The sequence below is a fragment of the Mchenga conophoros genome, linkage group LG7 (genome assembly GCF_057382185.1).
Source record: "Mchenga conophoros isolate Kocher_MC1m ecotype Shallow Benthic linkage group LG7, M_conophoros_male_GT1.1, whole genome shotgun sequence".
In the NCBI taxonomy this organism is placed as follows: domain Eukaryota; kingdom Metazoa; phylum Chordata; class Actinopteri; order Cichliformes; family Cichlidae; genus Mchenga; species Mchenga conophoros.
The window spans coordinates 40,521,450-40,544,109 of NC_140532.1; the positions used below are offsets into that span (position 1 = coordinate 40,521,450).

The 22,660-nt window shown below is 39.6% G+C and overlaps 1 protein-coding gene across 1 annotated transcript in view; it reads left to right on the forward strand.

Annotated features, from left to right (window-relative positions):
- Positions 1–2,107: 2,107 nt before the first annotated feature.
- The window catches only part of LOC146570669 (matrix metalloproteinase-17-like), an 88,204-nt gene continuing 67,651 nt past the window's right edge, over positions 2,108–22,660 (forward strand). The window contains exon 1 of the mRNA XM_085279250.1: positions 2,108–2,708. Within this exon, the coding sequence (XP_085135376.1) occupies positions 2,565–2,708 (144 nt within the window). The 5' untranslated portion in view covers positions 2,108–2,564. The remainder of the gene's footprint in view (positions 2,709–22,660) is intronic.

A 22,660-nucleotide genomic window follows, 5' to 3' on the forward strand; every position in this document is an offset into this window, starting at 1 on the left:
GAAGAAGCAACCATGACGTCTGCCTGTCCAACACCAATCAAATAACCCTTTTAAACTCTTTATGTGCCAATTAACTCAAAGTTCCTTCATTCCTTGCCATTGCATTTTCAATCTGTCCATTCATTCACTTTCACTTATCCAGGGTCATAGGACCTTATACCCACTGTCGCAGAATGAGAGGTGGACTACATCCTGGACAGGTCACCAATCTGTTACAGGACTGACACAGGGAGATAAGTCAATCATTTATATGTGCCAATTAACCTAATACATGCATGTCTTTGTTACTGGGGGAGAAAGCCAGAGTACCAGGACAAAACCCAAACAGACACAGAAAAAAGCACATGCAAACTTCACATAGAAGCACTATGATATGATTTGAACCAAGGACTTTCCTGCTGTACAGCGACAGTGCTAACCACCACACTGCTGTGCTGCCATGTATTAAAATATTAGTTGAATAAAGTCACACTTAGGGAATAATAAGGACTAAAAATTGGATCACCTAGCCTTAATTAGCAGTGATTAAAACTGCACAATGAGGAGATCTGGAAGAGTTCCAAGTTTACTATCTTAATGGCCTGTAGCAAGATAATTCAAAATGTGTCATGGTGAACCCCAACCCACTTTGTGTCTTAATTATTACTTTATCTCTAAGTCTTGTGTTGTAAATGTACTCTTTGTCAATTAAGACAAATTCAGGACTAAGATTAAGACTAAACAGACAAATTGAAATTTAAAATTAAAAGTCATATTTCTTACCGCAAATTCATAGAGTCCCCAAAGTGGGAATGAGACCACAGTGTTTGGCCTTACAGGAAGAAAGATAAATTGACAGTCTGGTGCTCTGATCACACTCTGCCTGAATATCAGCAAAACAAAAGAGATGATTGTGGATCTCCTGAGGTCAGGTCTGCGTAACCATCCCGCACTTTACATTAAGAGTAAGGAGATGGTGTGTGTCACCAGCTTGTAGTTCTTGGGGATAATGTTCACAGGAAACTATCCTGGGACTCCAACACAGCTTTGGCCATCAGTAAAGCCCAACAATGCCTCTTTTCTTTCAGGAAACAGAGGAAAGCAAAGCTACCACAGAGACTGTTGGTCAGTTTCTGCCTGTGTGCTGCGAGTGTTGCTGCCTGGCTCTTTAGCTGCACAAAAGGAAGAACAGGAAGCCATCCAGAGGATCATTAAAACTGCTGGAAAGATCATTGGGGCAGAGCTTCCATATATTACAACCATCTCCTCCCGCTGTTTGCAGCTACCTATCCTCACTGACTCTTCTCACTCTGCCCATCACCTGTTCCAGCTGCTCCCATCAGGCAACAGGTTCAGGTCCATTAAAGCAACGACTTGTGGAATGACAAACAGTTTCCATCCACAAGCAATCAGACTTCTTAATGGCTCGCATACACAACTCTTCCTGGCTTTAAATTACATAAAATTAATTTGTATTTACTATTTTAATTTTACTATTTATTTATCATTTATTAGTTATTATTAATTGTTGTTGGAGAGCCTGTACTGTCTTGTTCTTGTGACAATGACAATAAAGGCAAATGATCCTGGCGGGTGTATCGATGCATCCACTTGCAGTTAATCCATAATAAATTATTCACTTTTTTTTTAATCCACTGGCACCAAAGGAAATTCGAGCAATCATGAAGTTAAGAGGATTTACCAACTGCGAAATACGAATATCTCAAAGATTCTGTCTGACCCTTCCAGTATATATCGCTGTATTTCCGTTTCAGGGAACAACAAGCATACTGGTATTGCAATGTTATTACCACGATGCATGGTTAAAAGACGCTCTTTTGCATCTTTCTTCGATCTCCTGTTTGTGTAACACACAGACAAACTCAAATTCACGCTACTGCTTCATAACAGGATTTAGCCCAAGAAATATACACACTTAACACTGACACATTTCTCGTGTAAGGATAAAAGAGCAAAATCGATAAACTGTGCTTTATGTCTTAACCCAAACCACCCCTGAGACCTTCACGTTACGCACGACGCGCGTCAAACATTAAGTAGAGTCCAAGTGGGCTGAGAAAGGCGCTGAACTCCCCTTCTCCCCCCTTCTCCCTCCTTCCCCAGAATCCTTTGAGCCAAATACTCATCCACTCTCTCAGCGTGCCTGTCAACGTGCGATCTCCTCTCCTGCCCGGGACAAAGCCGCACACAGCTGCTTTCTTTCCACAGTGTTCGAGGGTGCACGATCCGGAGCGGACCTCGGGTGTCTTGCTGCTGGAATAAATAACCTGTGAAGGACTTCTTATACAGACTGAGAATATTCAGTTTGTTACTTCTTGTTGTGACCACTTAGGCGGTGATCACAAGTGTTATTTCGTAGAAAACAAAAACTTGAAATTCCTTAACGTCCCTACCGAAGAGAGAGAGAAAAAAACGGGTTTAATGTGTTTTATGTGCTTACGGTCAACAGTGAGGTAGACTGACTCGGGCACATTTCACAGAGTGTCGGCGTACGATTTATCCAATGGATGCGGCTGCCGGGGTCGATGTCTGAGCCCTGCAGGATCAGCCTGTCATAGGGCATCATGATTTCTTTGGTTCTTCACAAGTGGATGAGGAATATCTCTCCTAAGATGCTGCTGTTGGTGGTGGTGATGCCGGTATTGTGGTTTTTACCTCTGGCTGGAGCGGCTCCTTCTCTGAGTACCGAGCAGCTGGACATGGGGGTGGTAAGTTTTCCATCTTTTTACACGGGGATAGGAAGTTTGCTACATTAACGTTTTTAGACATGCATGGGGAGTGGAAAGTTTTCAGACCTCCCGTGGGCATACCAACTCTCGGAAATGAGCAGTTTACCCTACTTTTGCATGTAGGAATGCCGTCCTTTCCATTTGATCGAAACTGTAACACCTCGAAGCGGTCCAGTGTCCCTAGGGTAGCCTGGCGTTGCAGACTGGGTGTAATGGAGAAAAATAGGAGACTGTTGCCAAAGCAGGAATCAGAGTCCCTGTAATGGTATTCAATAAATAAATGTAAATGTATTTGCCTTGGCGGCATATCGACCTCCTCCACAGCATGCTGACAAAGTATATCCTCCACTGATGAATGGCAAGCGGGGCTCCCTTCCAGCGCGACGACAACCTCAGCCATAGGACATTATTTCCTTTCCTCAGTAATGCCTCTAAAAGACTACTTCAGTATATTTTCCTCATGCTGAGTTTGATCAGCATGAGGGAAAAAAAGTGCAAACCTATTACTGGCGTGAGCTGCTAGTTTAATAGTTTTCATTAGTTTACTGTGGCGATAAATGGAATTAAAGTGTGGAACAAGTCCATAATTGTAATGTGAATTTTACTATTTACACTCTGTTTTATGAATAAGCCATGGTACAGTCAAAAAAAAAATCACTCCATTCTTCTCAGTGAACTGTATTCAGCAAATTAAAGCTATTGTATAATATTTTCATCAGCAGCTTGGGCTCACAATACTTCCACTTTATATTTGGAGTTTAATGAGCTGCGGACTTGCAAATTAAACAAGTATCTGTTAATTAGGAACTCTTGAGACACTCTAATTAAGTGTATACATTAATGGCTATATTACAGATCAACTTAACTGTCTCATTAGGTTTTACTATTTCTTGTTATCTCCACATTGTTTTGCCTAATATAAAATCATAATCAGTCTCCCCATAGAGATTCATCCCTCCGAGCTTTGATGGATTCATATTGTATTGCTGTTCATTCAGCTTGTGTCTCCCTGCATTCGTCTCTGCCAGCTGCTTGTTTGTCTTTTTTTGTCGCTGTTGGTGGTTGTGATGGAGAAGATTGCACATTAAGTCTGTTATCAAAGAACTTTCAGGGTTGGTTTTCAAGCTCGACCAGTTCCACATATTACCTGGTGGATGTTTTGGAGACAACATTTTGTTTCCTTGGTCTTCAATACTCAGACCTACAGACTTGTTTTGACCTTCAGTTTCTCAGGTTTGAAGAATACAGTGGGTTAATTGCAAATGTTTGGTCGCCATACCTTAAAGCCATCTTGATACTCAACAAATACTTGGTCTCTTATGTAGCCAGGAGAAACAGAACAATGTGTCCTTGACTTAAGTAGTTTTTCTTACCACTAAACCATCCTGGTTTGAGTTGGGGATGACTGGTTGGGTTTAATATTTGCTACTTAAAGCACTATCCTCATCAGTCATGTGTTTACATTGGCTCTCCTCAGGTTTGTGTTAGCTGCTTCACTACGAGTGGCTTTAGATGGGTTTGACTATAATGTTTATGTAATTTTTAGCCTATAAATAGTAGTGGGGGTAATGTCTAAGCATCACTGACAGGAGTGGTTAGACACATTGTTTTCATTGCTGATTAATGGAGTAATTTCTGCAACGAAACAGTTAGTTATGTCTAAAAGTCTAGAGAAAATAATGAAGAAATACATGTCACAGTGTCTCAGAACCCAAGGTGACATCCACACATTTCTTGATTTTTCTAATCAACATTCCAGAACCTCAAAGTCTCCAATTTGTAATTTGATGAAGCAGAATAAATATACAAATTAACACACTGGAGAAGTTTTGCTTGAAAGCTGGGCCTTTATCGACGCTCTGACACCATGTCATTCCCTATCGTAACGTTAGCGCCATAGACTCAACAGTTTCAGCATATAGCATGTGTGCAATACCAGGATTTTTTTCTCAGTATGTGAAAGCAGCTTCAGGATGGTCATGGGTAGGCAGATGGACAGATGAGCACCGTTCTCCCCTGTGATTGGTTGATTAACTTTTAAATAAGACTTCTCCTGCATTGATGAAATCACAACATGAAGCGCCTTGAGGCGACTTATGTTGTGATTTGGCGCTATATAAATAAAATTGAATTGAATTGAATTGAATGAAATCACCCTGAGCTGCTGAAAAACAGGTGGATAATTAGTTGTTGAGGGTCTGAGTATAGCTTCTCCCCGGCTCAGCCCATTGGTTTTCATAAGTGCTATACATTTGGGACTCGGTCCACAAAAACAACCATCTACCCACAGAAGCGTGTCCTGATCCCCAGCTCTACTGCTCCACAGTCCCATTACACTTCAGAGCTATTTCTTGGCTTTTAGTCGTGCTGAATGTAGCGCTGAATGTATCCATCTCTCTTTGTAACCACTGTACACAGTGACCATAATTAACTGCACCACAAACTTAAGCACAGCTCTGAGGCATGCAGTTTTCAGCTTTGCTGTTATCTAGTCCAGTACATCACTGCAGAGCACCAATTTGCAATTTCAGCATAAGAGGGAACTACTACACAACAGCTATAATGGTCCCTGCACTATGTTTTCCACTCATAATGTCATTTTAATCCTGATGGCTGCTTTCTACTCCAGTACTGAATGTCTGACTTCCTCTGGGAACTGTTCATCTCTAATATTGTACTTGCTATTGCAGCTGTCTTAAGCTAGGTGTGGTGAGCGTAAAAGTTGTTGATAAAAGCACCTTAAGTACACTTTAATGCTGTAAAAGTGTGGAAAAAGTGACTTTCCTGCATTTAATCTTTTAATGCTGAAAATGTTAACTTATTTATTTTTTCATGTCTTTAAGCAATAAAACCAAATAAGTGTGTGGTATATGCCTGATGGGATAACCATTCCTTACCAGACTGCCTCTAACTCTCATTTTGCTTCATAATTCCTTTAATGAGAGCACCATCTGGTCTTCTGTCCACTGAGTAAAGAAGGGAAAAAAAGGAAACCCTGGTTGACGCCACCCTCTTTACCACTGCTCCCTTTTTTCCTCTTCACTGCTAGACCTCATAATACTGAATTCTCATGCAACCGGCGTGCCCAGCCCCAACACTCCTCATTAGCTCTTTCTTTGCCTCTCATGAGTGCGCAGTTCACCAGTATTATATTCTGTCCCCTCAGTCATTCAGTCTCCTTCCTTCAATTTTCTTCTTCCAACCCAGATATAGGATGCTTTCTTTCTACCAGCACATCATGGTTCTTCTGATTACACGTAGAGGCCCAGGGAGAGAGGCAGCTCAAAGAGAAAGCTGGATGCAGAAACAGTCAAGGGAAGGAGTGATGGAAGCATTGTGCACCGAAATGACTAATCAGCTATATATTATCAAAAATAACTAACAAAGAAGGAAAAGAAAAGACAGCAGATATCGAATGAAAAGCAGGAAAAAGTAAAATGCTACTTCATTTCTATCATGCCCGACTTTTGGATACTTTTAGCACTACCGTTCCACTTCTATCTTGACGTGTGACCCTTATGTCTGTACTACTGCGCCATGGGGATTATATCCAGGACAAGGGCATTTTTTTCTCTGATGTCAAGGGGTAGATTTCTGTGCAGCATTGTGTCATGATTAACAGAGAGCGAGAGAGAGAGCGTTCATCGTGTAATATATAACACATTCCTGGCTTCTCGGGAAGAGGGAGATACTGTGGAAATGAACCAGTCCTTCAATCTGCTCCTTTCCAATCTGTCATTGCAGCTTTGCTAAGTGTAAAAGTTCTCTTGGGACTTGCAAGTTTCTGAGGAAACTGTCAGAGTTCATAATATCCTTAGAGCCCAATTCAGCAAGGATCTTAAGGGCCCTGGTGCTCTGTTGGCTGCGCTGTAGCATGCTGGTGTGGGAGTTAAGTGTGGCAGCTGCAGCACTTCTGCATAATGTTTTCAGCCAGCAAATGAATTTGTCTGTATTATTTAAGCCATGAATGTGATAGTTGGTCTTGCCTTGTTTGTTCAAACTGCTAAATCCCTTTCTAATAATGAAGTTCTGAATTTTCCTGATCTTTGGCTGGTTTCACAAAGAGTGACTCTGACAATGGCTCAAATGTAAGTAATCAGATATCAGTGGAATAATTTGCAACACATTTTGGGAAAATTAAGACACAGCTGGTCATGCAACCACATCAAAACACTTATCTTTATTTACTCCAGCAGAAAATGGAAGCGAGTCCATAAAACCAGTGCTCATTTCTGTGTAACTCTCTGAGTTAAATTATGACTACCTAACTATACTGGCGAGTCTAAAATATCCTAGTAAAACAAGCCTCTAGTGCTCTGGGATGTGTTTTTGTGGGTTGCATGTGCATTTCAGATTTATATGCACCAAAACAAATTCACTCTTTTTCTGCCGTCTGACTTTATGTAACAGTAAAATGATTGAACTGGTTGGTGGCACAAGCACTCCAGGCTGGATCTTATCAGTTTATCTGCTTTTTATTTCAGCAGAAAAGGGTGGATATCTTAGTCTCAACACAGTAGTTCTCTCCCATCTATTTTTGTTTAGTTTTACAGTAGTGATGGATTTAATATTGTGGGCAAGTGAGTGATGTTTTCCACAACAGAGCTGCACGCGATTGGTTTGAACTGACTTCATTACTTGTGCAGGCACTCTCCAGGGCTCCCCATATAGAAAACCTCAAATCAACTCCATGTGGACAGTTCTATTTTAACTTCGGGGGCCTCGCCTTCCCTCTTGTCTTTGACCGGATCAAGGTTTTGGTTGCTGTTGCTATTCAAAGGGCCGACTACATCTTGTAATTACAGTGGTTTCTGGTGTTATGCTGGCTCACATGCTAAAACCTAAAATAATCCATAGCCATGCCAACTGAACTGCCAATAGACGGCTTTACTAGCACGATCAAGAAAACCCAAAAGGAACAACAAAGCTTCTCTGAAATTGCTTGCAGAAATTGGCAGAATTATAATAAATGTGGTTATGTCTGTATGTGAATGCCACTTTCTTCTTGTTTGTGTGTTTCTGTTTTATAAAATGTGTATAGATCGGTGTGTGTGTGTGTATGTGTTGGTCAGTGCCACACTAGTGATCTCATTATTTGTCGTTACAAAGCAGTTGTCATTTCTGAACAAGTGAAATAGATGGTTGAAATAAAGAAAAGGTGAGGGACTGGATGAGGACAAATGTTTGTCATCTTTGCAGTCAACTTCAAGACCGCTATGGGTTCATGATCCTATTCGTCTGAATGTCCAAATAAAATGAGGAGAATTACAGGAGCAGGAAGAAGACCAAGAGAGATTGAGTGGGTGGCAGAGATAAGCTGCGTCTTCATCCAAATATCACTGGCAATTAGACCTACTTTCTCTAGTCCACTGTTGATACTCAAACTCCTATCAAGTGAATATAATGAGCCAGTAACAATCTGCAGAATTTTAAGAGGCACTCGTGATCCTGTAAATTGCAGTTTATTTGACTGTTTGAATCGCATTCTGAAGTGGGCTTAATTTTGCATTTGGGTTTATGGTAAGAACAGAGCTTTGCTGTTTCGGACTCAAGTTTAAAAATAGAGTCAAACACAGCGATATGGACACACTTGCACGTGTGTGCATGCTCTGTGTGTATTTTTGAATGAGCATGCTTAATGTAGACATGCCAGTTGCCAACATTCCTCAGCTAAAGCTAAACAGACATCACTGCAAGGATCACTATAGAAACATGCGGCAGCTCTTTCATGGCTTTATGAATTGTGTACCAGGGCAGTCCATATATACATCCTTACATACATAGTCACTCCTTTATCTCTGAACTTATTAAGGCCCCCTCCTATCTTAAAGACGCCATAGTACCTTATTGTCCTAATAGAGCACTTCACTCTCAGACTGCACTTACTTGTGGTTCCTAGAGTTTGTAAAAGGCGAATGGGAGGCAGAGCCATCAGCTATCAGGCTCCTCTCCTGTGAAACCAGCTACCAGTTTGGATTCAGGAGACAGACACCCTCTCTACTTTCAAGCTTAGGCTTAAAAATTTTCCTTTTTGATAAAGCTTAAATGTAGGACTGAGTCAGGTGACTATGAACCATCCCTTTTAACTGCTACAATAGGCATAAGGCCATTACACACCAAGCAAGTTGCAGAAAAGTGACATGAAACTCGGAATTTTTCAGACACAAAATTGTTGTGAAACTTATATACATACTAACAGTTTGGTAACTGTTGGGGTGTCTTTCTAATACTGTAGAGTCTTTACTGTACACACTGCCTTGAAGCAACTGTTGTTCTGAATTAGTGTTATTTAAATAAAACTGAATTGAATTGAACTTTAAAATGGAATTACATAGATGAATTTGCATACTACCTGCTCATAGAGCAAACATATTGATGCAATGCCACTCTATTATACAGTTCCTAGCTCATGTAAAGTGGATTTGTTTGACAATTTTCCATACCATTAAAGGTCACAGAGATTAACAATGGTGTACATGTGACACTGATGGCTGATTATTTGAATGACAGGCAATTACATATCACCGTATGACCTTTCTGTTATAGTTTGAGATTTCCCAAAGTTGATGCAAGCAAAAGGAACAAAAACAAAGGCTGCTTTCAGATTTTTAACTTAACATGTTTACATCACTCGGCTGCACAGATGAGGAAGTGTTTTTCTCTAAACATCCATCAACTGGATGTGTGCAATGCATAGAGACAGATAATTGCTAAAAAGTGCCATGTGACACAGATCAAATACTCGAATTTCACCTAGCATCTGGAGCATAAACTGGAGTAAGGCCATGAGAGGACATGTTTATTGAGTGAGATTCCATTTGAAATACTCCAAAAGGCTACAGCATCACAGACGCTGTCCCGTCAATCAAAGCAGCCGCACCTTCCATCTTTAAGCTCGAACAAAATGAACACAAGTGAGTTGTTTAAAAAAAAAAAATCCAATGACCAAACAGTTTTTTAAAAGTGGGAAACTATCCAAAATCTTGTCTTGTACCAGGCTGTAAACATGCATTTTAACACTGTTGATTTGGGGCTTACTTTTACAGTCAGCCTCAGTGGGCTGCAGTTTTGGCACTTCCATGTTGGCTTCCTCGTGTAGAGTCTGCAGCAATATTAAGGTGGATATTGCATGTCAAAGTTAAATCAAGAGGAATGCCGGGATCCAAGATTTCCCAGCAGAACATTTGTTTGTAATATGATTCGTGCTGTACACTCAACCTTCCAGTGGGTTTCTAGTGTTGTGGATAATTGGTGTATAGGTTAACCCATAGAAACAAACAAGTCAAAGTCTAATTCTGTCAGGTCTGTTATGTATTTGTGTGTAACCTTCTTTTATCCCCACTATCAAGGGACACTGGCTAAGCTTTATTCAGTCCATGTGTCTGTTGGGCTTTCTCTCATTGCCATGCCACATTAGCACCCACAGAGAGAAGAACTTCAAAGAAGGTTTGGGGGCTTTTTACCCTCAATGGAGACACTTAAACTTATGCTTATTAAATTAGGCTCCAGTTGTAGGGGGGCTGTTTTAATTGGCTCCATCAGTTTGTTTATCTTTAATCTCTTGCTGACATTTTAAGTCCTCTTTCTACTTGGCATCCCCGTTTTACCATCTCCCACTACCCCATTCAGTCACAAAGGTTATCTACCCTTCTGTTACTGATGCATGTCCATATTAGGGAAAAAAAACATGAGAAGTGGACTTCTAACAGTGAAACTGTAATAGATTTGTTTTCGGAAGTGAGGAGAAAGACACATATTACACTAAATGTTTTGGGTACTGAGTAGATTTTCCTCTTTAACTCTGCTGGATTTTTCATTGACTTTGGCATCACTCAGTACATACCGTCTGTCTTCTGCCATAAAGTGAAGGTTAATTTGTACTGTAATTTTTAGGCCTGCCATTAATACCCTTTGTACTGAAATTTGCTCATTTTGGGAAAAAAGAATGCAGAGACTTGTGTTTAAACAGGTGCATCTTTCTGGCCTCTCAGAAATGAGGTACAAGTTGCACAAATTAAGCACATTTTTCTCATAGTAAACAAGATTTTGTGACAAGCCGGTGGCTGTCTCAGCAAGGAGGTTTACACACACTCTCTGACAAAAAGCATTCTTCAAAATGCAAAAAAACTGCAAGCCATTGTGGGCATCATTCCAAACAGTGTGTAGGTGTCCCTTTTATAATTTATCATATGAAACTAAAGCATTTCCCACAGAATTTGTTTCTGTTTGTTGCAGTAATGAGGGTGGATATGCATTCATGCAAGCACATGTATGGAGGCAGACCCCATACCTTCTTATAGAAATAATTAAGTAGCACCTTATATTGTGACTTTGTCAGTAAATTATAAAGCAATAATTAGCATTCTCTCCAGTGTGTACATGGACACCAACTCGATCAAATAAAACATTAAGCAATATAATCAGAGTTTCCCTGACCCTGCAGACTCACTAAACTTCACAGTCTTGGACTGCAGTTGATGACAGTAGTCGTTGTTCTGCTTTGTTGCCTCGGTGAGGTTGACATTTTGGCACGTGAACTAATATCCATGTGCTGCAGGTTCTTTTTAGAGAGGCACTCAAGCAAAAGTAGATCTCCGGAGCAAAAGTATGGTCAGTTGTAAATAGCTGCAGTGGAAGTTAGAGTCCATCTGATGCCTTACAAGTTTCTTTTTGCATAAGGAACTGAATGATATCAGGGACTGCAACCACAGGAACCTGGCCAGCAAGCCTGCCAGAAGATAAGATGCCATGATGGGAAATATGGGGAAATAAAGGCGTTATTTGCTAGGAAATAAATCACAGATCTTGATCTTTTGGGCTTAAAATAAGTCAAAAAACATGCAAGTTAATATACTGTCATAGTACTGGGTCTGTAACTCAATGTTTTGTGTATATTCGTTTTATTCTTTGATTGTTGTATGTTCTCAGTGTTTCCTGTTTTATTTTAAAATAGTCTGTTGTGTCTTTATCATTGTGTTTAGATTCACTTCTCCTGTAATGTCCTTAGGTTCATTTGTGTCAGCTGTTTCCTCATGTGTTTCCACTCCCCCTGATAGTGTGTATTTAGTCTGTGTTTCCGTTCACTCATTGTCAGGTTGTCTGTTATTCCACACCATAGGCATCATAGGTTTCACAGTTTCATAGGCGTTCATAGTCTGCTCCCAGTGTAGTTTTGTCGTTTTCTGTTTTTCCCCTTAGCATTCTTCTTGTTTGCCTTCATTTAGCCCTAATAAAGATTCGCTTTTGTTTTGCAAACCAGCTCCGTCTCCTGCAGTGTCTACTCTTGGGTCCGTTTAAAAAATACATCGACGCACCCCGCCGTGACATGTACCTAAGCACCCATCTCAAGTAAACTCTGTATAGTAAACACAGATTTTGTGTTTTCTCAACCCATTAATGCATTTTCCATTCCATGACTCCTGGGTTGACCATGTTCCATTATTAGTAGTCAGAAAAGCAAGGAAAACAGGATTTGTTTTGCTCACTCAGTCAACCCATTCATCAATCATTAACAATACATCACATTGCAGTTGTTCTTTTTTTGGCCCTGAAAAACATTGGCATTTCCAACTTCCATCTTCAAATGGAATGCTGTATATATCCCAGTTGCCATAGTGTGACAGGTTGACTACAGCCTGGACAGGTTGCCAGTCTATTGCACTGCTAACATAGATAGATGAACAGCCATTCATGCTTGCATTCAATTTAGACTCACCGGTTAGCTTAACATACACGTCTTTGGATCGTGGGAGGAAGCTGGAGTAGCTGGAAAAAACCCACGCAGACACAGAGAGAACATGCAAACTCCTCAGAGAGACCCGAGCCCACCAGTGGATTTGAACCAGACGTCAGTGCAAGACTGTGCTGCCTTTTATCTAATTCTGCTTATAATTTACACATAGATTTGTGTTTACATATGCTTGATTATTGTCTAACTAACCCAACATATTGCAGTTCATATAAATGTATCACACTAGTCTTTTGTCCATCCAATCACCTGTATTTTCTTCTTCATGAATACAGATTCAGAAGGGTGAAAATATATCACATTTTGGGTCCAATTTCGTTTAAGTCTTTTCTCATCTATACTGTCTGCTTTTTTTATGTTCTGTATTACTTTTTCTGTGACTTTGTTGACTCATTCTGTGCCTCTTAATGTCTTTCCTCTTGTGTATTCTCCACTGTTGTCTCCATACCTCTTTCTCTAGACAACTCTTGTCTCTGCACCCTTCTTGTTTCTTCCTCCGGGAACAGACAGTGGTTCAGTCTCATCTTTTTGTATAGTGAGCTGTCCTTAAGCCAGGGATTAAATGATTCATTTACAGTCACATTTTAATCCTTGTTGCCATGCTCTCACACATACAAACATGCAAATTAGGACAGATTTTCCTCCCAAGTGTCTGGGAAAATGACATTCACACCTCCAACTGAATGGAAACTTGGTGTCAGAATAAGCTCATCCATCAGAATGTACCACATTCTTTCAACTAGTCAGACTTGTATCCCATTATATGCACATTGTGTATTCACCAGAGCAAAAATACTTCCTGAAGTGAAGTGATTGAGTGTTTCAGCAGGGTAGCGGGTGTGCCATCTGCTTGCAAAATAGTGTGTAGCTGTGGAATCTTACATTGAATGCCATCCTTGCCTCCATTTTCAGTCTTTTCTGTTCACTGCATACAATTTTTGCAATCCAGTTCAATTATAAACCATTTTAACTGAAAACAAAGTGGAGCAGTATTCTTCAAATTTTTTGTGCCTTCTTGTGCTAATGTCAAGAAATATGCCAGTTAATTTTGATTTTGGACTTGGTATTTGTGTTTCTAAGAGGAAACTTGCTTTTTAAAAATAAAAATAAAATTAAATGAATGGCTTGTCTTTAGCCATTTAGTCAAGAGTCCAAATCATTCAAGCTCAAGTTTGACATTTGGCAGCAGCGTCCAGGCTATGATCAGAGCTGTAACCCTCTGACTCTGGATTCTTCTTTACTCTTTTTTCCTTGCAGGAAAGATATTCTGTAGCAAAAATGGATCTTGTTAAAAAGAGGTCAGTGCTAGAATTACAATAAATAAAAAAGGACAATTTATTCCTAAGTATTTGTACTTACTAATCTGTTTTTAATATTTGTTCTTTAGCATCCACTTACGAAAGGGTTTAAGAGCTTATATATACTGTAATCTTTTTGACGCCTACTTCCTATAGAGCTTTTGTCACATCTCTTCTTAGCAGAGGTGGTGCTATGTGCCAGATCCATTGTGGCTCCCTTGGAGAAATTACATAGTATATGGATAAATAGTGCTAAATATATCAAGTGGGCCAGATAATTTGAGGTATACAAAGAAAGTCATGGCGTGGATGTAGGTCCATTCAGTATATAAGCCTCATTGTTTTTGGTTCTTGTGATCTTCACTGAATAATGCTCAGCTTTTTAAAAGAGGCGAGTGGTCTAAGCTGGACTTTAATTTAATGCTACCACATATCTCGCTCCTTTTACTTCTGCAACAAGATATTGAATGCTTTTCATTACAGCTAAAATCATCACACATACTCTTACAGAATCAAATAAAAGTAGCTAATAATGAAATTTTCACAATAGCTTTAAAGTGTTTTACGACAGTCACAACTGTCTAATTACCTAACCACTGGTCTGTGAACATCTGTCCCAGTGTTCATAAACTACTGAAATAAAGAAAGACTTTTACTGCAGTTTCCTATGGGAAACATTTAATTAGCGAGCATATATAGGAGCGGCAAAAACCTCAAAGGCTGACGTATTTGGTTTTAAATAAGGTTTAAATCAAGCTCTTTTTTTTTTTCATTGAAAAAGTTGTTAGTAACTAATTTAAATTTCTTATTTTCAGTAATGTGACTTAAGTCTGTTCATTGGCTTTTAAAAAATTTGATTGTCTTTAGTAACAGAACTTTGTTTTTAAATTTACTATTATTGTTGTTGTTGTTATTTTATGATTTTTTTTAAAGTCCAGCTCTTCGCACAACACATAGGAAATTGGTGGAAAATTAAAGATGCAGCTGGAAAGAAGAAGAATGAAAGAAATAATCACAAACAGATTAGCAGTAACCGCGAATGACACAAAATAACAGCACACTTTGTTGCTAAACGTAGGCATTAAAGATATTCCACAAAATCTGCACCACCCCCTGGGCCTAAAATTCATAAAGATAAATATTAAATTAATATAAAAAAATGATAGGAGTCAAAAATAATTGAGAAACAAATAACCAGTATGAGTAACTAAAAATGAGTGTACTATTGTCATATCAATTGAGCTAAGATACAAATTTATACATTAACTTGTCAAGCAACATTATGATAAAAGCCTGAACATGCTGATAAATGGGACTTGACCTGTTTGAGTGTCACACGATCTAATGTGCTTCCTCTGATTAGTGGTGTTGTCGATATAGTAGCTTTGGCTGACAAAGGGAATTGAAGTTTCTGCCAGGAAAAAACAAAACATGTTTTGGAAGAGACTCAGTGGGAGATTTAGTAAGATTTGAAATGATGACATTTGTTTATCGTATACTACGCAGTGAGAGCTTTTGCTTGATAGCCTTTTCTCACTTTTGAAGGAGGTAACATTTAGAGGCTTTTACAAATGAACTGTTCATATATAGTTCTGTAAGGGCTTGTAATGGGCAGGCAGCCTGTCCAGTGTGTAACCCGTCTCTTTCCATATGACAAATGGGAAAGGCTCGTGCACTCCCACCTCCCCGCAAGAAGGCTTGCATCAGTGGTTAGGAAAATGAAGGCATGCATAGTTCTATACAAAAAATATTACAATCCAGAAAAATCTAATTCTTTGTTGAAATGTTTCTGTATTTTCTGTATTTACAATCAAATTAGCAACTTCAAGTATATTTAGTGTCTTGTGACAATGTATCTCTGGGATAACGGCACTGAGATCTACCCAATGTTTGAGAAACATTTATTTTTGACAAAGCACCAGGAGCACACTGGTAGAGGTGACCAGAGCAACACTTCAAACTGCTCGAGTCATGACTGACTCACTGATTCAGTTTAAGTAGGGCTGCCTCTTGTTTTAAGTGAAGCTTATCATACATAAAATTGGCCGTCCTTCTCTGCTGAGAGAAAGTCCTGTTTCCATGAAATTTTGCACTTGTGCTATTACCTATGTCAGATAAAAATTATCAGATAAATTTATCTCAGATAGATTAGTATTAGCACTACCAAACGACAAAGCAAGTCTTTATTGTCTAATGGTTTAGCGATGTAAAAGTCAACCAGCCATGGACTGAAATGGGAAGATTTCCAATGTTCGTGGTCAGCTGAATGGCCTGTCAGCGTTCCACGGTGAAGCAAACAACCATGTGCACACTCATTTCCACACACTAACATGATCTTAGCAAGGAAACTCTTAGTTGTGAATGAAGACAGAAAGTTTGCCAAAGTAAACCGTGGGGTGGACCACCTGCAACAAATCTCCTTCACCTAGCTTAATGTTAAAGAAGCAGACAAAGGCAAAAGCTAAAGCTATCCAACGCTCTTATGGAATCAGAACGATGCCACCTTGAAACGAAACCGAAAAAAATATTGAAACCGAAAAAAAATATTGTAACTGAAATAAATGTACTGAAAAATCTTGTATTGAAACCGAAAAAAAATTGATAGTGAAAAACAATTAATTGAAACTGTAATTTTTTTGTTTTCGCTTACAATTTTTTTTTTTCGGTTTCAATCCATTTTTTTTCGGTTTCAAACCATTTTTCAGTTTCACTCTGCTGGCACTGTTTTGGCGTACGGGGGCGCGCTGGGGGGCGGGGATTCCGACCCGCATGTATTTGCATATATTTGCATATATTATAATGCTGACCAATGACTGGAGAAAACACTGACGACGCGACTGCGGTCACGGACAAACTCGCACGTGTCTGTTCGGGAATGGCAGATGCCGAGAGGTCCAGCGTTTACATTACCGACTATTTCAAAGTGACAGCCTGAGGTGTTCTTCAGTAAATTGGACTACCGGACAGGAGGACCTGAGGCCCCACCGCATTATTTTTGGTAAGTTAAATGTGTTTGTAAGCTAATCCGTAATTTAGGTCCTTAGCTAGCTACCTGAGGACCTAGCTAGCTAAAATGAGCACTCGGCTGTCGGGGAAACATGTTTTGTAAAGTTCGTTTAGCTACCCCGTGCAGGTGAATGAATTTACCCTGACTAAAGAAATCAAGAGAAACGCACCGGGCTGCTCGGTGACTAACCACGGTTACTGTACTTTTATTATGAGTATTATACTGTAAGAGCAACGGGCTGGACTCTGCTTCTGCTCCTGTGCAGAGCTGATTATTAAATATGTGCAAACAGCAGCATGTTTTCTGTCGCTTTCCACACGTGGAAGGACATTAAAGCCAACTTTTAAATTCCCCTCATTAGTCAATAGCTACGGATTAAATAGCAAAGCCCGATACTTATGTACTGAAACCAACTACTTCCGCTTGTCAGCTTTAGTTAAAATGTTACATTTTTCACCTGGTTATTTTTTTTTAGCTTTTTTTTTTTTTTTACGGAGTTTGTTACAAATATTCAGGTTAAAAAACTGTCCAAATTATTTTTAATGAATTATGTTCACAAAGTCACATGTTCAGTACTCTGTACAGCTTGCATCCTTTAGGACAAATAATTTGAAACATTAATATTTCTTGTTCAATACTGAGCTGATAACACCTCTGTATGTTGTGACCAGGATGCAGCAGCAGACTGAACCTCGACTGAAACCTGCTCCATCATCTCATCTTTGCAGATGTCCATTTATAAAGCATCAACAACTCAAAGGTAAACATGATATTAGAAAATGTGTTAGTAAGGCCTTTAAAACAAATAAAAAAAATAAAAAGCTGTCGGCAGAACTGTAGGACTGAACAACTTCAGATCCCGAGTGTGTGAGGACGGAGAAGGATCAGCTCTATTTCAGATTTGAGAGATAAACTTTATATTTCAGTTTGTGATGATTCTGTTCTGTTTGTGATTACAGGAGCTGTCCTCAGATTTAGACCTCAGCACCACCCAGTGACAGCAGACAGATCATCCTATATCTTCAATCTTTGTAGTAACTCCAAAATTAACTGAAGAAAACAGTACAAAGGTTAAAGTACCACATGTGCTGTCAGTGAAAGCTGCAGCTGTTTTATTGATAAATTTAAAGACAAAAAGTCAAAAGGATTAATCACCCCTGTAACTGTGTCACTATACATCAGCATTAACAGTACCTCAGTTTGGTGTTTCAGAAAACTGCTGATCTCAGACCTGCACAACTTCTGTTTTAAACACTGAATGTACTCAGCTACATGAAGAGCACATGATGTTTTCTCTGACACAATTAAATAAAACCTGATTAAAGTCAATGGTTGTTACTTATATTTGAACTAAAAACTTGTGATCTGGAATTCTTTCACTGTTTTTTGACAATGGTGTGTTATTTATCATAAAGTAATTCAGAGTCATTCATACCAGAGTAACCAGTGAGCACAACATATATTTAACTTTCTACAGGACTTAAAGCTATTACTATAGCTTATAGCTATAGCTATTACTTAACTGCACTACTGTATAGTTCTGTGTAAATAATCATTCTGTACATATAATTTTTAATCCTACAACTGTTTATAACTTGCATAGTTCACATTTCTGTATAACTGTATATCTCAGATTTCTGTATAGTTTTTCATATTTATATCCTGTTCATAGCCTGTGCATAGTTTGTACTCACTACAGCCTGTACATACTTCATACCATGTACATTGTAACATACCATAATAGACCCATTTCTGTAATATACTTACAATATATATTAGCAATAATATAGATATGTAATATATCTATATCATGGCTAAAGCACTTCTGGATGGATGCAAACTGCATTTCATTGCCCTGTACCTGTGCATGTGCAATGACAACAAAGTTGAATTCTATTCTATTATATTATGTAAAAGTCCAGACCCTCTGAGGATTATCTGAGTACTTCTAACATTACACAAAGCAAAGGTCTCCATCAGTGTTCATGAAATGCTGGGTTTATCCTTCTTGTGAGGGAGCTGCTGGTGAAGATCACGAGCCCTGCTTGATCCCGGCGACGAGTTTCAGTCTTCCTGGTGTTTCTGAAATGATGCCTCTCACTGTGGGTCAACAGAACTTCTGGCACAGGACAGCTGTAATAAAAGAAATTGAAGAAGTTTTGGGAAATAAAAATCTTGGAAATGCCCTAAATGTGAGAAGCAGATTTTGTATTTACTTTTCTTTTGCCAATCAAGATAACAAAGTATAATTTTCACCATACAATTACTAACCTTGTCATCTCCTGCACTGTCTGTTTTGGGCTCTGGGCTCGTCCTTCCCAGCACTCATGAGACTGCTTTGCTGCACTGTGGTATGAGGTGCTAACCTGTTGACAGTGTTGGGAAGGTTAATTTTAAAATGTATTCCACCAAAGATTATAGAAGTACCAACTAGATTTTTAAATCTTAATATAAATGAGTAACAGTAGGTGGACATTAGGTAAGGCTGTACTTTTTGCAGCGATCTCGTGTAGAAAACTATTCAGCGCGTATATAAAACAGGTCAGCGGCTCCGAACCGTAGTAAAGGGACCTCTGGCTAATATGTCCGGTTCGTGTCGGGCTCGTAGCTGAAAACTAGCTTTACTTTGTTGTCTGGGTCAAGTTTGCTAGCGAGAGACAGAGAGAGGCGTTGAAAGGCTGCTTATTGTTTCGGAGGAAAACACGAACACGGTGTACAGTCGAGCCTTAACAGCTTACTTACAGCTGGGCTCGTCAGGCTCTCTTCTTGGCTGCAGTGGTTATTATTATATTTACATGCTTCCAGCTCCTGTTTCTGCTCCGTGACAGCTCGTACTTTTCCTTTTTCTCCCTCCTCGCTCACAGACACATAACAGGTATGGCAGTCCATTCTCCCTGCAGCACGGAATACACTGCCCATGAGGCTACATTGTTTAGGGCGTTGCCTGTAACACTCTGCTATTGCCTTCATATTAAATAATTTTTGTATAATAATTTTTAGAGGCTCTTATTGCGTGTTTTGTTTGGGTTTCCACCGGTGTGGAATTACCAAAAATAGAGACCATAGCCTAACATATGAAACAGGAAAATACCGCCATGTAATCCATTTATTTCAACAAACTAACTGTATTCTCAATATCACCTATTGAACAGTAACTGTAACAGATACATTTACTCATATTTTGTATTTTAAATACGTAACGCCGGTGCATGTATTATGTTACTGCCCAACACTGCCTGTTGAGATCCTGAGATCCGCTCCTAGAACACCGGCCTCCAACTCCTGAAGAGACACGGGTGTCCCTAAATTTAGCAAATATTAGCTTCAGGCTAGCTTGCTACGACGAATAGGCTAATACCAGCATTTTACCACAACTTCACCAGATGTAGCTAAAAAAACTAAACTAATGTCCAACCACATCATCTGCAAAAATCAGAGATGAGATTCTGAGGCCACCAAAGCGAAAGCCCTCCGCCACTTGGCTGCGCCTAGAAATCCTGTCCATAAAAATTATGAACAGAACCGGAGACAAAGGGCAGCCCTGGCGGAGCCCATCACCCACCGGGAACGAGTCCGACTTATTGCCGGCAATGCGAACCAAGCTCCTGCAACAGTTGTATAGGGATCGAATGGCCCGTAGCAATGGGCCAGACACCCCATATTCCCGCAACACCTCCCACAGGACACCCCGAGGGACACGGTCGAATGCCTTCTCCAAGTCCACAAAACACATGTAGACTGGTTGGGCAAACTCCCATGCACCCTCAAGTATCCTGGAGAGGATAAAGAGCTGGTCCAGTGTTCCGCAACCAGGACGAAAACCGCATTGTTCCTCCTGTATCCGAGGTTCGACTAACGGACGAACTCTCCTTTCCAGCACCCTGGCATAGACTTTCCCAGGGAGGCTGAGGAGTGTGATCCCCCTGTAGTTGGAACACACCCTCCGGTCCCCTTTCTTAAAGATGGGGACCACCACCCCGGTCTGCCAGTCCACAGGTACTGCCCCTGATCTCCACGCAACATTGCAGAGGCGTGTCAACCAGGACAGCCCTACAACGTCCAGAGCCTTCAGGAACTCGGGGCGGACCTCATCAACACCAGGGGCTCTGCCACCAAGGAGTTGTTTAACTGCCTCAGTGACCTCGCCCCCGGAAATTGGCGGGTCATTCCCCCTAAAATGTAATAATTTATTTTACTATTAAAAATTTGGGGGTTGGTTGGTTGGGTTTATTTTTTGTTTTGCTTTTTGGTTTGGTTGGTTTTTTATTTAACTTCTTTATATGTACAGTCAGTTATATATCTTAGAGAGGAAACTGGAATTTGCAGAAATCGTTATCAGCAGGTCAAACTTAGGGAGAAATCTGAAATTGTAATTGGCCAAGAAAACTGCAGTCGATGCGTAGTTTTAGCATGGGCCCTTAAAAATGCTGCTTCACTTCGAGGATTTTAAACAAGCTATAAACCTTGAAAACATATTCATGGAAACATGCAAAAAGATGAGAGGGGTAAGTGCTCACTGAGAGGAAAGGTGAGCTGAGGAAAAAAAATGCATTAAAATAGACGGATGATTTGCAGGCCTGGATTAATTCTCACTCCTTTACTTGCTTGGCAATCCAGCCTCAATTTTCTGTTCAATTAAATGTGTCATTCAGGCTGCATGTCATCCCCAATTTCCCTCTCTTTCTATCCCCCTATATTCTCCCTCTTTGATCTTATCTGTTTGCACAAATGAGACTAAATCTTTAATTTCATCAGTAAATTGTGTTTACACTCAGGATATGCCTTTGGAATGGTTTCAGGAGCTTCTCAGTCAAATACACTTAAGCAAGCTCTCATTCCTTGGATCCTACATCATCCCAGTGTAATACTTTAAGTAAACTATCTCTCAGTATAAGCTCCTGCTATAAAACGCTAAAGCTGTTACAACTGCTTTGAATAATGATACCATCTTAGCGCCTGCTGCAGAACCCATGGATGTTCTGATGAAATTCAGTTGAAAGAAATGTCCTCATTGGAGAGCAACATTAGAGGCAGAAGACTGTTTGATGTGAGACATTCACATCTGTGTGATACACATTTATAGTCTCATATTGCTTTTAAGTGACTTTTTTTTTTTTACAGACTGGAAAGATTAGCATCTCTGTCTAGTCAAAGCTGTTTCTTGATTATAGATCTTTTTGGGTTGTTTTTTTTTCTCAGAACTTACCTCCCAGATCCTGATTTTAACTACTGTAGATTTCTCTTCTCAAGCAAAATGTTTGTATATTCATAATAATTACACGCATCAGGAATTTTCTTTTGCTATGTGGTTTGGGACTTGTAGAAAATGTTTTGTGGCACTAAAGAAAGGGAGCACAATCTGAGAAATCAAAAATGATATTAAATACCTGTGCATGTATTTCTTTGCCAGTTATTTGAAATTGCTACCAATCAAATATCAATATGTAGCCCTTGTAGTATGCAATTACACTGCACATAATGGCCATATTTACCACATTTGATGTCCATGTCTGTGGAGATTCTCTCTGAATTGGAAGTGTGAAAATAAGCCCGGTCGGGCAATGGATGTGCATCGAGAAAGGGGTCATTTTAAAATAAAGACACTACCAGTACAACGTATTTTGTGATTATTTTTGGTTCAGTGTAGGTGCTATAACTTTTATAGCAAATCATTACTCTTTGATCACACAGTAGACAATGCAAAAGAAAATCATGATATGATTCAATTCAAGGTAACATACCTATCAAGATTAAAAGAAAGGGATACAATAAAACACATCTTTAAAAGCTGCCAGTAGCAACTAGTTCGCTTTCGAGGAGTACAGTGAATTTGATCATTTTTGGCTACTACATGACCAAAAATATTTTTGACCACATG